Source organism: Phalacrocorax aristotelis, chromosome Z (genome assembly GCF_949628215.1).
Source record: "Phalacrocorax aristotelis chromosome Z, bGulAri2.1, whole genome shotgun sequence".
NCBI lineage: Eukaryota > Metazoa > Chordata > Aves > Suliformes > Phalacrocoracidae > Phalacrocorax > Phalacrocorax aristotelis.
The window spans coordinates 59,907,357-59,924,835 of NC_134311.1; the positions used below are offsets into that span (position 1 = coordinate 59,907,357).

The 17,479-nt window shown below is 38.1% G+C and overlaps 1 protein-coding gene across 5 annotated transcripts in view; it reads right to left on the reverse strand.

Moving 5' to 3' along the window:
* IPO11 (importin 11) overlaps positions 1 to 17,479 on the reverse strand; it is an 87,653-nt gene that overhangs the window by 57,073 nt on the left and 13,101 nt on the right. For all 5 annotated transcript variants that reach the window (XM_075079364.1, XM_075079359.1, XM_075079360.1 and 2 more), the window contains 14 exons: positions 16,204 to 16,407; positions 12,018 to 12,150; positions 11,000 to 11,058; positions 10,443 to 10,491; positions 8,644 to 8,714; positions 7,912 to 8,104; positions 6,284 to 6,436; positions 5,985 to 6,028; positions 4,996 to 5,086; positions 4,450 to 4,497; positions 3,694 to 3,799; positions 1,905 to 2,031; positions 721 to 754; positions 498 to 538 (listed from right to left, as the gene is read on the reverse strand). In XM_075079364.1, coding sequence (XP_074935465.1) covers positions 498 to 538; positions 721 to 754; positions 1,905 to 2,031; positions 3,694 to 3,799; positions 4,450 to 4,497; positions 4,996 to 5,086; positions 5,985 to 6,028; positions 6,284 to 6,436; positions 7,912 to 8,104; positions 8,644 to 8,714; positions 10,443 to 10,491; positions 11,000 to 11,058; positions 12,018 to 12,150; positions 16,204 to 16,407 — 1,353 coding nt within the window. The remainder of the gene's footprint in view (positions 1 to 497; positions 539 to 720; positions 755 to 1,904; positions 2,032 to 3,693; positions 3,800 to 4,449; positions 4,498 to 4,995; positions 5,087 to 5,984; positions 6,029 to 6,283; positions 6,437 to 7,911; positions 8,105 to 8,643; positions 8,715 to 10,442; positions 10,492 to 10,999; positions 11,059 to 12,017; positions 12,151 to 16,203; positions 16,408 to 17,479) is intronic.

Genomic DNA, 17,479 nt, shown 5'->3' on the forward strand with positions numbered 1-17,479 from the left:
CGAGAAAATCTAGGATTTTGAGGCGCTGTTTTAACCACTCTCTTACATTTAGTAACTGGGTGAAACAGCAGGTTAGAAAGTCCTGTGGAAGCAGGCATACTGGAAAGTCACACTGGCATAGAAACCTATTTATTGAAGACAGCACTCCTATTGTCTTAGCATGAAGAAACTTAGCAGCTGGTAACACACAGTGTATATAGTACTAAACACAATGCTAGGGCGTTGTTCAGAGTCCTAACACTACAAGGTTTTGAATTGTCTTTCTGTATCCTGCACATTAACAGCCTTCACAGCAGCAGTATGAGTCTTCACAGGGTTTGGCCTATGAAGGCTTAAAAGAAAAAAATACACGCACACTGATCACTAAGTAGTGTGGTATGAAATGAAGTTGGAAATAATTTTTTTCCTGGTTCAAAGTGAAATTGGAAAATACTTTTTCCTGCTTTCCTCTACGGATCTATCTGCTCACCAGAATATGCCCATATAAATGCTCTTACCAACAAGAACTGGTCAGTTGTGAACTCAAAGTCATCTACAGGTACACGACCATTAAGGAAAAATAATACAGGTTGCGTGTGGATAAGAGATGCAAATAAGCAAATATTCCACAGGTACACAAAAATCGTAACGTGAAGAATTTGGTAGTAAGTTTGAAATGGTTTACTTTCCAGTAACTCTGAATGAAGCACTAATCAAACGTCTTTGCCAATAAAAGGATATTTAACTTCAGTGTCGTAGCTGTCTCAATACGGACCTGAAAGACAGAAGTCAAGAAGCATCACGCATACATCCATTAAACATTCTGATTATCAACGTAATATCTGACAATATCAAACCAGTGGCTGCTTTGGCAGTTTGCATCATTCTATGCGTCCTGTCATCGTCTAAGAAATGTATTTAGTCCTACCCAAACATTTTAATTTGCTTTCATTTTATTACCCTTTGCAGTCCATTTGGCATTGCTAAAGCAGTACCACCTGGAGAAACTACTCAGGCAAAACTTTCACAAAGGTCAGGAAAGAATTAAACAAGAAGATATCTAGCCTGCAATAACAACTCTTGCAAAGCAGGAGTTTAACTTGGGGTTAACCTCATGGCTTGCTGCCACCCAAAAGGCATAGAGTCAAAGCAACTCAACCAGTTAGCATGGTCCTCCCTGGTAGATGTTCAGATGCTCAGAAAGCATTAACTGAAAACAGTCACAACACTGACACAGAAGCACATCCTGCTCTGCTCAAGCTGCCTAGAATCACAGAAATAACTGTTATGACCGCCAATTTCCAATATTTAGCTGACAACCTAGCTGGGTTTATTTGGTTCATTTGTTGTGGCTGCTAGGTCTGCTGCTTTGAAAATAAAAACACAAAAGAAACAATCACAAGAACAGCTGCTCAACGAAACCTCACCTGCTGGCAAATTGAAACTAGCTTAAAACCACACAATTGTACTCAACCAGCTTAGCAAACAGTGCCCTTTATCATATTCAGTTAGAAAATAACTATGCTGATGCTTAAATAATACTGTATACAGCAGGGACGAGTCACAAAATAACCCTGTCTTATCCACACAAAGTGTTCATTTGTTTATAAATCATTTCTCTCAAGACACCTCACAACTTTCTTCTTACAAAAACCAGACTGTTGCTATAGCCAGTCACCTTCCCAAAGTCATCACCTAGAAAAGATCTTAAGGGCTCGTTTCATGTCTTTGACATTGCTGTTCAACATCTCCACAATGAAACACCCCTACAACTCCCCAGTCGATTATCTTGTACAAGACACAACAGACTTTAAGGTGTGATGTTATGAAGCTCTCAATCAAGTTTACACAAGGTATGGTATTTACGCTTCACCTGTATTTACAGAACAAATGCGTAATCCAAAACGTTACCTACTGGTACTTACCACTAAGTCCTGGTCTTGAAGCAAGTTACGAATTGCCTCATATAACATGGGTCTCAAGTCTGACTGGAATTTTACGGAAATCCACTGTCCAATCAGCCAAATTACTCTTCGGCGTATTGCTTTATATCTTTAAGAGTGGAGGAGGGGGGGAAAAAACAAACACCATTGTATTCTTTAACTAATTTCACTTGCTGTTCACGAATACTTTGAAGAAGTAAGAACATGAACAACTATGAGCTGTGTGCACAGCATAAAAATGCCAAAGCCAGAACGTGTTACAAAGACCATGGCAGCCTTATTCACAGATCAGGGCTTGGGCGGCACAACAACAAAGGATCAATCATATATATGCAAGACCTCATTATTTCCTGCTAAGACCTCATTACTTACTGCTTTTCTGACATTTAGCCTAACCATTGGAGTGCTTGGCCATTGGTGGATAGCAAGGTGAAGTTGAGTCACACACAAAAAAAACCAAACACAAGACTAAGGGAAAAGAAAATAAATCATCAGGAGACACCAGGTAAACAACTGTGGCACTTACTCTGTGACTCTGAAGTAAGGTTATACATCCAAAAGTAAGTAATTAATTTTTTTTAAAGTATATTGTAATGAAAAGAAGCATTTTAATATTTCTAAGTTTAGCAGAGTCTTCCACTCAACATGAAATTGAATGGTATTTGTAAAGACAGTGCTTGTAACTAGCATTTGGAAATTAAAAAAGCTGGCTGGCAACTCATTAAGGAAAATCATTTACAATTTATAATAGCTCCTAAAGGTATGAGCAAGCAAATTAGTTTATATTTCAGATGCAATCAGGCCTGGTAAGACAAACTTAAGGTGTAGAAGAAAAAAATAGTAAAGTTCTTCAAAGGACATTAGGGTCACTGCTAATGAGATGGCAGTGAGAAAAACAGGACGTGCTTATTCAGAGTCAAAGGGTTAGTGGGAACTCCTCTGATGAGGAGTAGCACCTACAACAGCAGTCACTGTCCTTCCCCTGAGGGAAGAGTGACAGTTTGAGTAAGAGGACAAACACCACCTTCTAGGTAGTTGTAGAGATGGACAGCCTGTACTGGGGTGACCACACCAATCTTTCAAAACACCCTATGGTATCTGCTAAACAAAAAAACCAACCAAACAAAACACCCGTACTTTTGTGAAGGCCATCCAAGTGAAGGGGACCTTGGTGAGAAGGAAAACCCGCTCCAGATGGGCTATATAATACACTTTATGTAGAACCAACCTGTGATCATTCACACTTCACAACACAAATCCTTACTTCCCCACTTTACTGCCAGCAAAATTAACTGAAGCATGCTACAGAAGGCTTGTATTTAAACTAGTAGAGAAGAACAAACCACTATTATGGCTAAGCTCCCACCCTACAGAGACTATTTCCACAGATTTCAGTTGGATTTTGCTGCCTAAAGGGCTCTGCGGTCTCAGGAGGCCTAAATACCTTTCTTTCAAGGAGCGAAGGTGGCTGTCCTGTGAAAGTTTACTCAACTCAAACATATGCAAGAGGCCAGACTTGTAATATTATTACAGAACCCTGGAAGCATCCATCACACCAGTAATTCAGCCACACACAGAAACTCTCAGGAACACTGCCGCTTCTGTGACTGTGTCAGTCATCTGTATGGATTTCATACCTCTGCTCATTTAGTGGGTATGTTTAAATATTGAGTATTTTTAAAGCCTGCAATTATTAGACATCATATTTTACCACATTTGTATCAACAGTTTGTATATAAACAATGAAGGCATAACAAACCAAGGTGTTTACCTGTCATGAGAAACCTGTAGTTCTGCTAATAGCTGACTTTTAAACCACTGGTCAAAATCCACACTATCAAACAGTTCATAAGCAGCCAGTCCAACCGCATTATATACTGGGGAAAAACAATAGTTATGCTTATCGTTTGCTTCCATGTTTAGTTTTTAATACTAAATAATCAGACTCATTTAAGTTTCAAAAAACATTTTTGATAACCTGAGTGTAATACAGAAAACAAAACCAAAGCATATCTTTCTGATGAAAGATATCACCAGACCATGGCAAAGGGAACTATGGAGGAAATTTTAGTCAAAGAAAGGTGTTACAGAAGAAAATTCAGATTCTTGAAAATAGCCAAAAGCCAGAAGGACAATATAGATCTTATTCTAACACCAAGAATGGTGCCTTCACAGGTCTTAGCCAATTCTTCTCTTTTGCCATAAAATCTCCTTACTTGTAAGGTGGACAGAGTATCTCCATGGAAGCACTGCAGCTCATTTATGTGCAGAGAGGAAAGGACGGGACAGTAAGGGAGATTGTCTAAGGGTTTGTTTCACAAAAAAGCTGAAAAAGTGACCATATTTTTACACAAGCATTTCAAAAAGGGAAGACTGTCATCAAGTGCAAGGAGAAATAGGTTTTAGGTCCTACTCTCCAAACGTCTTAAAAAATAGATCTTGCAAATTCTTCACATACTTTTTAAGAAGTCAAGCACATACACAAAAGTGCCTCTGTTACTTCAAAGGTAAAGTAAATTTAATTTACCAGCATCTTTAATAAGTATAGCGCTGCTATCTTCCATGTTGGTAGATCCTACAAGACAAAGTTCAAATAAAGAAAAAAGCATAACTAAAACAAAGAGCGCAGTCAACTTTGCACTTTTACACTTTCAGTAATGATGCCGTGAATTAATCCTGCTTCCCTGTTTTCTTTTACATTAACAAGTTCAGTTATTTGAATTTTTGTACTTTCTTCAGTAAATACACTAAAATCAAATCTCTGCTTTCACATGCTATTTTCAGTGAGTTCTTCGGAGCTGAACATTTTTGACAGCCACATGCAAGAAAGTCAGAAGCGTGTATTTTATTAAATGAACAGATTCAAAACCCCCAAATTGCTGAAGACCGTTGACGATATGGTATTATTTCCAAAGAATTTTAAAATATCAATATGTCCTTTCAAAAATACAAAGTGAATGCACTACATAAAAATAGACATCACAGGGTAAAATTGTTTAACAGTTCACAAAATAAAATGTAAAGAACTCTACATTTTACAGTTCCTTTTTTTCCCCCCCAAAAAAAAACTTACCTTGTAGACTGTGAACCATTTCTAAAAGCACTGGGGTGAGAGTCTGATTATATTCATGGAAAATATCAAAAAAGAGAACTTCCGTGCATGGCTGAAAAATTAAAAGATCTGTTTCAGAATCTATCAAAATGCAGGCAACTAAGAAATTTTAGCAAAAAATGTATTTAAGTGCTGCATTTCTCGCACCAAAGGTGCAGCAGAATTACTATTACGTGAAATACCACTCTGCCTACTATACAGTATGCTCAACTCCAGCAAGATTTCCACAGCTGTATCTGTATCAGCCAGTTGTGCGGTTGAAGAACACCACATCTGTGCAGTCAAACGGCTGGTGCTGAGCAGCTGGTGACCACACTGCAGATATGTCATGGTTTCTTTTTGCATTAGCTTGAGCTGAGTCACCTGGACCAAACACCCGCTTGCACTTGGAAAACACTAGATGCACAGGGTTGTGTGTTCTAGTTTTGCAATGAAAGTAACCCAGCAAATGAACTTTGAAACCTCTCTGCAAAGCAAACCACAGCAGCAATAACTGGGAGGTTTACTACCACAGCATACTTTCAATCTGAACTAAAATGCTAACACAGATGCATCTGAAACTTTCTTCGCTCACTGTATCTACTAATAAATAGTCGCAACTGATAACATCAGTTACCAGTTTAAAGAGGAGACAACTCCTACTGCATTTAATAACCATCAGATACTACAAAATACAAATGCTGAAGCAAACTCCTTTTCCCTCCCTCGTAGAATACAGAGAGCGTAGTTTCCAGTGTATCGCAGCACGTTTGAGCATTGAGAAATTAACAAAGTTAATTCATACTAATTCTAATGCAACTTCTTTAACAAAAGAATTTTTTTGAAAAGCACAATCTTATCTTTCTACCAAATTGGTAGGTTTGGAGTTTACCAACCTCTTGTGGTTATAAGACTACCAGGAAATCCATCCAGAAATGTTGAATAGTTTTCTTTCAAACTGAAACACTTACTCTGAGACTGTACTTCCAAGAATCTCCTCCTGACTCTTCCACAGCTATTATTTCATAAAGAAAAGGAAAAAGTATTATTTCAGCCATGGCTCAAGTAAAGTTCACGTATGTCAACACCATAGACTACTGAGAAATCTCCTCTTCTGAAAACAATCTCTAGAGGGAGTATTTGTCCACATAACAAGACTTCAGAAAATCAAGCAGCCAATATTGCAGTAAGCAAGTTGTAGAGGCAATGGGGATACAAAACTCTTACACCAATACCTAAACTGCAACCAACTACACAACACGTTTCTTACTGAAGCCTTCGGGGTCCTCTTCCCACATCGTTAACTCTTCCTTTGTCAGCAGGAAATAGTGAGTGACTAATCTCCTACATATTTCCATTAGGGTTGGATATGTGAAAAATGCTGTCTTTATCTTATGTGCTTCAAGAGTTTCAGGACTGCTATCTGAAATAAAACACAGAAAATTCCAAATTACAGTTAAGGGGCTTAATGATCAAACAGTAGCCTTGTAAAATCAGAAAGAAATCAACAGGGAAGAAAATCTTATCCTCAGAGAAGAAAATAAAGAAAAAGAAAACATTTTCATCGCTGACTTTCACAACAGACTTTCAGGTGGTATGTTTTTCTAAGAAAGTTAAACTCCCAAATTAATTTACTTTGAAGAGAATTCTCTAACAACCCAATTACACTGAAGGGTCATTAGGGCTTCACAAACTATTTATGATGCTTTTTGGCTACTATGTAGTTGAAAAGAAAAACCACATACCTGCTGCTTTTGGTATTTTTGTTTTATTTATCATTACTGAATTAGAAAAACACAAGGACCTCAAAGAAAGATTCTTTTGTACATGTTCAGAAAGTTTATTCAAATACAATCTTAAAAAAACTTGGTTTTTTTAGGAGTTAACATCCGAAAAACAAAGCAGCAATAAAACCAAACACTGTGTGCTGTACAATCAACACAAACGCTATATATTGTCAGAAATTACATAACATAAATTTTCTATTTTAATTTATCTTAACCACCCTGTTCTCAAAAAGTCAAGTGCTATAGCTTTTATCAGAATGTGCTATGTTCTTCTTGTCTCAAGTGACCACATTTCTATTTCAAAACTCAAACACAGCTACGAACTTTCGCAAGGAGAAATACCTGTCAATAATCCGTGGATTGAGGGCATTCTAATGTATCATAAAATTATGGAGCAACGCTGAAATACATCACTCTTCTGAATAATTTTAAATGCTGGGTTTCTGTGATCGGACACATACCAGTATGTTCATGAAACTTTTTCTTCCCCCAAATTTAGAAGGAGAATGCTGTTATCTAGTGATTGCCGAATGTCAAAGTAATTTGGAAAGCTCTTATTTTTTTTAATACAGTTCAATTCTATTTTTTATTATCTCTACATAAAGCAGTGTATGAAGACTCAGAATGAAACATAGTCCTACAAAGCAGGCCACATAAACTGCTTTGTATTCAAACGCATGTCCAATTCAATTCACTGTGTTTCTTTATTTCAGGTTACTGTTATTAGTTAATTACGGCAAAAACCCCATTTTGGCAAACATTTCTCAAGGGAAAGATGCATCAAACCAATTGATGAATTTGGGTTATTCACCAAACCCCATGCCTTAATACTTTTTAAAACTAGTTCAATGAAAACCAAAACAATCAACAAGGAGAAGATATTTACGCTACTTAGGTATATGAAACTACTTCAGCAAGTCAATGTCTCTCTCTATATATTAATACTTTAACCATCAATATAAGAATTATCAATGTAGAGACAGAAGCACACATTACTACCTATTAAAACATAAAGTCCTGCAAAAGAATGTCTTCAAGGAGTTTTTCTGTTGGGAGCAAGCAAAAGTTTCTCAAGAGACAAGAAAACATTTTGAGTAAATAGGTACAGTACCTTCAAGATTTTTAGATGGCTTGTAAGCATCATTTTTTACAATCATCTTAATGAGATTCATGCACTGTACAATAAACCGCTCAAATACAATTCCTTCACCAGCCTCTGTGAAAACATAGCTTACAGCAAACTCCAATGACCGCTGAATCAAAGGGATGAATGAAAAAGGATGCTGATCCAAGAAGTCTAAAAGCTACAAATCAAGGAAGGAGAAGAGCAAGAAAGAAATCAAATTACTTTTTGCGCAAGTCTTTTAGTAAATGTTTTCATAAATTAGTTGCCAAAACCAAGAGCCAATTCATATAAAATCAGAGAAAAGAAAACTGAACACAGACAGGATACTAGGAAGAGATCAGTACCAATGGCCAATGAAGCATCACTTTGCCCTGAACTTCTTCATTCATGTTCAATATGACCTTTTTTTTAAGTTTACGGGACAATAACCGTTTTCAACCACACCAACTTGCTAGCAACACAATACATAAAACATATCAGCCACACCTAAAACCCTGAACATTTCAGCAGATAATTCATCTCTATTACGGGTACCTTTTTCTTTAAAAAAATTCAAAACTATATTTCATAAGAAAGAAGTTTTAAGTTGCAGTACCTTCAACTGCAGTACTTTAAAAGATCTGAAATCTTTTGGCTTTAAGGTACATACATAGCTGAATGGGGACTGTTCCTCCAGAACGGTAAACTATTCAGTAACTGAATGGAGAATTTACTTACCACTTTAGTGAACAGAATTATAGTCTTTTCTAGACGGTCTCTGCATACGTTTTCTGCTCTTACACTTCTACCTGGTAAATCAGATATTTAACAACTATCATTTTTTTCAGACTTTCCTTTTCCTTCTGGAGAGCTCAGTTTTAAAAAATTAACACTGGACAACAACTTGTTTTACATGTATTTTGAGCATTATGGCAGCCGGAAAACACTTCCATGGCAGAATAAATTCAAATTCAAGGTTAAGGTAACGGGTACTGGGGTGGGGTCGGGGTATGTGGAATCTTTAACCCTGTCTCTCAGCTGCTTTGAAATTCACAGTAACTGACCAGAATAAAACGATTTGGGCATCATTACAGACAACTCAATGACAAAAGACAGTTAAAATAATGCAAACAAGTACTAGCATAGACAGGAAGTAGGAAAGCATCAAAAAGATGAAAATGCCCTTTTATGAAAATGATGCTTTATCCTTACTACATAACACTATGTGCTTTTCTACAAACGCCACCTTAAAAAAACCTATTGATTATGGACACTGGAAAACATTCTGAACTTACAAAAAATAGATTAAGTTTTTATAACAAAAGAGAAAAGCAAGAAGAGCCATAATGAAGGCATGCAGGCAAAAACCACGATGTGATAAATGCATACCACACACTAACCTTGTGAGGGAGGCATGCCCGCTTTTGCAGAACAACTTATTGAGTAGAGAAGTGGAAATGGGAAGCTTCAGCTCAGTTCTTGTCTTAGGACATTGAAACCCCACAGGCCTCAAGTTCTAGGGGACTATGATAACCACCAAGCTTCAGGATGGGATGTCCTTCAATTCAGTCTACTAAAGCTAGGCAGCTATCTCACAAAAAGTGAAAGAAGGGCCAGAAAGGGCATGCTATAGTATACTAGAAGGGGCAAACACTTGCATGCAAAGCAACCTGCATTTCAGACGAGCATCAAAGGGATTTTATTTTGGTACTGAACACAGTGGTGGTCTCCATCTTTTCTAGAAACAAGGCTCAGAGCCCATATCAGCCCCTCTCACCTAAGTACAGTCTCCCAAGCCAGGTACCTTCCTTTATAATCAAACAATTCTTTCTAATCAGTTTAGACATGTATTCCTAGAGTAAGTGTTGCTGAATCCCAGAAGAATGACCTGACAGGCTTCAGATGAATGCATGGCTCACACCAGCTCTACTACAAGTGTACCAGCAAGAAAAGAGCAGTGAGTTCAGACGCAGCACTGCCAAACATCACCTTTCTGCTAACTTTGCTGCAAAAGCACTAACATCTGCCAATTATGCTTGTATTTCTGCTGACAGTGTTAACCTGCGGTTACCTGTTGCACAATACTACTCTTCCAGTTATAAAGTACAGATAGCAGAATGTCCTCTTTATTTCCCATTTGACACTTACCAAAATACATGGCAAACTCCAGGAGAAAGAAAAACATAAAACCCGCCCAAAGAAGAAATTGCAGGATGGTCTGCAGTATCATAGAAAACTGCAAATTCTAATATGGATATACTTTGTCAATCCATAGCATAAGAGTTTGGGTTTTTTAATTGGTGTTGTCACACCAAGGATAATTTCGGTGGAATTTTAGTCTGTTGATGTAAAAGGACATTTTTACTGAACTCTTTTCTGACAGTTTCAGTGGCATTGAAAGCTTTTGGATAAGCTTTGCACTTATCCAAAATACCTTACAACTAAATGATTAATGATCAGGCACTAAACTGTATTATGTTTTCATCCAGCTTCTACTGTTTAACCACCAATACAAGGAAAAATATTCAGATACTTACTACACTCCAGAAACTGTTTTAGCCGTTCAAACACTGCATGCAGAAAACCCTGAAGAATTGAAAAGTATACGTGTCTTTTAAAGATGAAGCTTATTTTGTTTCTTTTCTTCCACCCTCCCACCCAGCTCCCCAGATGGGCCACACAGCACCGGCTTTCATCTCACTCTGACAAATTCTATCGACAGAATTTGGTAGGACAAATACGCCATTACATTCATCATTAAATGAAAACATCCTCTTCAAATGATGGGGGACACTACAAATAAGACATCTTCCTGTAGGCAACAGGGGTGTCACTATCACAAGGCAGGTGAATTGGAAGGGGTACCTTTTCTTTTTTTAAACATCGTGCCATTGGTGTCAAAGTGTTTAACATCTATCTAGGATCTGGCAGTTCTTAACTGATGAGAGGACAACTTCGAGAGCGCGTTGCTTCATCTTCCTTCACATAACACAAGTGCGCGCTTGCAATGGTTTGGAAACATAGCTCAGACAACAACTGAAATCATCACAAAAGATTTCTAACCTAGAACTAGAAACAGAATTACATCACTTACCATCACCTCTACACTCCAGCGAGGTTCTACAAACCCATGGACTGTCAGTTTACGAAGCACTAAGGGGGAGGGGGGAAAAAAAGTTACTTGTGTAGCTGTTTCTCAGCCCTTGTTCCAGCAGATTTCAGAACATGATTACAATTACAGTGGCTCTGCCTTTCTTCCAATTCTCCATATCAAAAAGTACATTTCATTTCGGGCCCTTGGACGCCTCAACCATACCTAACATGAATCTGATCTTCTTGAAGTTACTCTAGAATTCAGTACATTATCTGTAAAATAGTACTCCAAGAGTCACCGAATCAAGGAGAATTCTGCAAAAGCTGTAAGTATTCAACCTCTGAAAGGTTCTGCAGCAGGAAAAGGGCCAGCTACAGTCTACTAGGGCCCATAAGCTACCTTATGAATTTTCTCAGGTTTAATCACTGCTGGCAACCCAGACAAACTGCACACTGCACCTCCTGAAACAATTCAAGACTGCTATCATCTATATTGCAAGCACCGCACACAAACATCTCGATTCCTCAAAGCAGCAAAGGACAGTAAGGATATGCATGTATTCATCCCACTGATGACTACTTGAGCATCAACCTAAAGCCTAAACTGACTGCTAAGGCTACCTCTTCACTGAACACAAGGTGAGCTTAATGCAACAAAACTCACAGTCCAGCTTCTCAGTCAAGTGCCTAAGATAGACAGATGCAAGCCTAAAATACAACGCATGTAAAAATACTGTTATGCCCTCCACCTTCCTACCTCCTAGGCTTTGACTTCTTACAACAGGCATATCAGAACAGTACAGTACTACTGAGAAACAAGAGCCCCTTCTTGCCCTTCTGTGTGAACAATCCTCCTTCTGCCTTGCTAAAGGTACAGGCAAAATAAACCAAGATTACTGCTTTTCCCAATGGGCATAGCTTTGTTAGAGAATGCTAACTCTTTACCAAAGAACCCTTACTTGTTCACTGTGAAGAAACTTATTTGACTCCGTATATTTAATATTATTCTATTGTATTACCTTTCAATGACAACAACGTTCTTTCTAGAGAATTTGAGGCTGCAGCTTCATCCCCTTTACACACTTGCTGTAGGAACGTATCGGTATGATGATTCCACAAGGAACACACAAAGCTATAAATACCTGATGTAAGCTGCAAAAGGAAGAAACACCAACAATATATTTGATTTCTTGAATTTGGCTACGGCATAACAAATTCCTAAATTTTAAAAGCCAGTTTCAACTGTTGAACTACTTAATCTACATTCTTGTATATTACAGGCCACAGTGTTTCACGTACTTCTTTGTTGTACTGAGTTTTACCAATCCAAAGACCTCTTCCAGAAAAATACCTTGTCTTAATTTGAAGATGTTATGATACACTCACCTGCTTCCCTGACTACTTGGTCTATGACTCTACCACTTTAAAGGTAACTCTTCATGCCTCCTTCTTACCTAGTGATTTTCATTAAATACAGTCAAAGCTCTACAGTACAGTATCAGGCTTCAAAAATCTATCCACTCTCCTCATCGCCACCTCTCCCGCAAGACTTAAACTGTTTGTCTTAGGGCATAGTTAATACCTGAATCAGCTTACCCTGGGACACACTTAGCAGTTACACGCCTACTTCTAATAAAAATAGTACTGAACAATGCCTACACTGAAACTAACTTTTGTTTTGTTGATTGATAGCTGCAAACCCTGACTTTTTCCCTCAAATTATTTGATGTATAGAACGACAAACAGTTTCTCATCAGCTAGCACCAAACAAATGTCAAACTCCATTCTTATTACAAAACAGTGCTTACCTGATAAGGTTATCTGAAGTATAAAGAGAAGATAAAGAACTTTTCATTGAGTTATGGCAGCACTTGACAGCTTCAAAGTTAAGGAAGAAACTGCACTTAAGTCTGCTACGTGTGACATTGATGGCATCACAACCGCATACGACCCGTTTACTTGGTTCCTTTGACTGAGTAAAGGTGAGACAGGATAAACTCTTGATAATCATTCAATGGTGTGTTTGTGGAGTTGCAAAAACACGTCACAGAATAATTATCAATAGTTTCAACCTACTCATGTTCAGGGGTTGACTCTGTGTATTGGGCAGGGTGTGTCTTTTAAATAGAACACACTAATACCAACCCATGTAGTAAGCAGTTACCACTCAGATAACATAACAAAAACAAACAAAAAACAATGTCCCCCCAAAAACCAACACCAATTCAAAGCAGCAATAATAGTCCTAACAGTAGAATATACTCTGGATAAACCCACTGGTCTGTCATCCAATCAGTGTACCTTAGTACTACAAAAATTTTAAACAAACATTCCTGTATTAAAAACTGGGGGGACAGAACCACAAATACACAAAGTATCCAGGAGGACCCACCACATTTTTCCCGTTGAAGTCATTCAACTAGCAATTATAATTTGTATTACTGCAGGACCTAAAGACCTAGTCATGGGGCTTGGCTGCCTTAAATTCCTCTAGTCAGTAAAACACGGGCAAAGCATGCTGGTGGTGGTAAAAAGATCCCCAAAGCAGCAAAGAAATCACAACAATCGTAAAATTTCTCACTGAGGTTCTAGAGACACTAAACTGAATTGTATGCATCCAGTTGCAGAGGAGGCACCCAAAACCTTCTTGTACATTATGGTAGGACTGTAAAGAAAAGTGCTCCCAGTTTAAGATAGAGGTTGTGCAGAACTACAGTTTCAGGGAAAAAAAAATCAGATAACCTGTAAAAATATAACAGCATTCTTTCAAACCAGGGCCAAGAAGCAACAGGAAGACTCAAAAGCTTAATGTCAAATGAATTAGGGGAAAACTCTGTAACCAATATTCTTACTGATTTGCAGTAAATCCACGATATCACTTCTCCAGTATGTGCTATATGGCTACGTGAAATTATAAAAAAGATGTCCAAGTCCTACAGGTTTTAACACATAAAATCAATTGCTTCCTGAATGTAGTAGTACATTTTTGTTAGAAAAACAAAACTCCCTGGTTTTATTTCAAAGAGGCACCATACTCATTTAATAGACTAGGTCCAGAAAAATAGGCTCAAAAGAAAATGGAGGTTTGTAAGCATATCACCAATGGTATATAACCAGATGTTACATTTTTCTGTTTGAACTAAAGCAGCCGATTCCACCTTGGAGATTGTTAATGTAATTATAATCATAACTGTACTATTCACCAGAAAGATGAAGTTATAAATCGGCTGCATCTACAAGTTAGTGTTTCACAATACACACGTCATCTGACATTTTTCTCTTCTTCAATAAGGGATGCCTTCTCCATAAGCATGACCCTGTAATTTTCCAAGTACTGTAGTACATGAAAACTTATCAAGTGTTTCCAAAGCTGTACTTAAAAAAATGTTGAAACTGTGACTGCTTATGTGAAAGTATCAAGAATGTTTGTCATCCATTACTTAAGCTTTTAGCTTCAGATGGGCTTCATTCTGCAAGAAAGGTTTTTGGACCATCCGAGAGAAGTCATGTGCCACTGAACAGATGTGAATTCCCTTTACCAGGAGACAGAAGAAGCAGACTTCAACACTGTCCAATTTTGCCATTACTTCAAAGAACAACAACAACAAAAAAAAGAATCCTTCACTGTGAACCCTACAGCACCAGATGCTCAGAAAATTTCCTTTTCCACCTCAAGTTCAAAAACCCATGAAGATAGACAGTGTTCCCAACACAGTGAAACTGGATGCACTGAAAATTTTCATTCATATTAAATCGGGGGATAGAGGAGCTTTGGATACTGAACATAGCTACAAGTTGAAAACCACCATTTAAGCATAAAAAGCCTGCTTAAAGACTATGCTTATTAAAATGAAATGCCAATTCTATTGTTGACAAGAACTGCCTTACAAATCTAAAAAAAATTTTCATAAGCCTTTGCTTCGCATGTCTGAAGTTGACACACTCCACTAATAAAAGCATAAACAAAGAAAATACCATGCTGGGAAAACGGCATCCCGTAAGGAGAAAGGTCCATCCCAACTTAACGAGTTTCTTGGAAACAAAAAAAGGGCTGAAAGTAACTAAGCTCTTTTTGAGCATGGTAGGAGGGTGGAAACACACCAAAGGTACTCTTGGACGTGACAACTTTAACAAATACTGCACCTTACAACCTATAAATTCCTTTCTGTCCCTCTGTTGAGATGGCATGGATCTGGCTCTTTTATGAAAGTGGGGCTTTGGGACTGGGTTTTGTTCTTTTTGCTATATCCTTGAGCATTAGCAGTATTTTCAGCTGCACAGCCAGGCTGTATAAGCAACAAGACGATTTAGGAGAGCTCTAGAAAAGAAGTCATTATCTCGCTTTGCTCTTTATTGCTTTGGAATTAGTGATTTGCAATTATCCAGACCATGTACAATGGCCTAATAAATCTCAAAATATAAACAAATATTTCCTATACAAAGATTACATTGATCCATACCTAAACATGGCAGAGAGAGAAAACACCTGAAAATTTTGAAAATTCAAATGTAAGATGTTTGGAAAAATTCAGTTAACTCTACTAAATTCAGTTAAGTCTATTACATCACTGCCTAACTCCAAGTGGGATTGAAGATGTAACAGCCTACAGCCAAAGGTAAATCTGTGTTCTGATCAGTGCGTTCTTACAACATACAATGTAAGCTGCATGACGCAAGATTTGGCATTTGCATTCACAGCTTGCCTTTCAACTGACGTGGAGAAAGTTGATCTGGAAAACCCCACGCACACTCCCACTGACAATAAAAGCCAAAAGTGCTGACATATGGACGCCTGAAACACAGTATTTTTCGAAGACTATACTCAATTATGAATCCAGAGCACACTTCCAAAACCACTGCAAGTTCATATATGAAAAGATCTGCTGTACGGCATGGTAACATGTGGCTGATACATAGATCTTGTTCTGTAGATGAAGTTCTGCTTCTTAACACAACTTATTATAACAACACTGAAGCTGCATGCAAAATTAATAAAGATCTCAAAACCATTTCACCTAGGAGCTGACTCCCAGGTATTTTGTATTGTACACGCACCCACCAAAGAAAGAGCAATTCTGTTTCTAAGGCACACATTAAAGTCAACATACCTGCCACTAAGGCACTGCCAGCTCACCATGGGAAGTGGCAAGCATGTACAACATGTGGTTTGTGTGTTGCTCTACAACATTGCATCACGTTACTTACATCATAGAAAAGTTTCCTATCTGCAGCAAGCCGTTTGGATGCCAGGGTCTTTGTAACATGATAAAAGGTAAGTAGGGCTCTGTGTTGTTGAAGATCATCCTGGACCTTCACAGATTGTAGAAGAGTGGGTATAAGTTCTGGCCATTGCCTTGGGCAGTCCACCCTGGCAACTTTAGCTATCAGTACAGAGATCTGAGTTGCTATCTGAAAAAAAGCAAAACAAAACACAGATACTACAAAGTCAAAGATCATTTTCAACATGTACAATGCAGAAATTAACAGCCAAATAAAACCTGAATCAAAAAACCTAGTATGGATGGCTAGATTTTTCTGTGCTTTTTCCTCAAACTATTTTTAAGTTTGCTGAATGCAATAAATGTGGAGGAAAAAAAAAAGTCTTCTATTCAATGCGGACGCATAAAGAAATACTTACACAAAATGCTAAGCCAGCTACCTTGTTTAAATTTTACATAAAGACCACTAAATTTATTTGTTCCAGAAATCATGGAAAAGAAGAAACAGATATTTGGGTGTCATGGTTTTAGCTGGGATAAGAGTTAATTTTCTTCACTGCAGCTGGCTTAGTGCTGTGCTTTGAACTTAGTATGAAAACAACGTTGATAACACACCAATGTTTTGGTTATTGCTGGGTAGTGCTTACACTAGTCAAGGACATTTCTAGCTTCCCATGGTCTGCCGGGTGCACAAGAAGCGGGGAGGGGAGGGGGCACAGCTAAGAGAGGGGATTCAAACTGGCCAAAGGGATATTCCATATCATGTAACGTCATGCCCAGTATGTTAACTGGGGGGAGCTGGCCTGTCAAGGAGGGAAGCAATCGTGGCTCGGGAACGGGCAGCGTCGGTCGACAGGTGGTGAGCGGTTGTATCGTTTGTGTTTCTGGACTTTTTTCCTTTTCCGTTTTATTATATTATCATTCTTGTCATTATTATAATAATCATTATAATAATTATTATTTTTATTGTAATTATTAAACTGTGCTTATCTCAACCCACAAGTTCTTTTGCTCTTCCGATTCTCTTCCCCACCCCACAGGGGTGGGGGGAAGTGAGTGAGCGGCTGTGTGGTGTTTAGTTGCTGACTGAGGCTGAACCACAACATTGGGAAACACTTTTAACTTAGTGATACTTTCCATCACTTTCTACAAACAAGCATAGACTGATGAATACACTCATACATTACCCTTAATTCTGCTGTACCTAAGTTTTAGCTTTAGACACACATTGCCCCCTGCCAGGCACGCGTGCCTGTAAGACA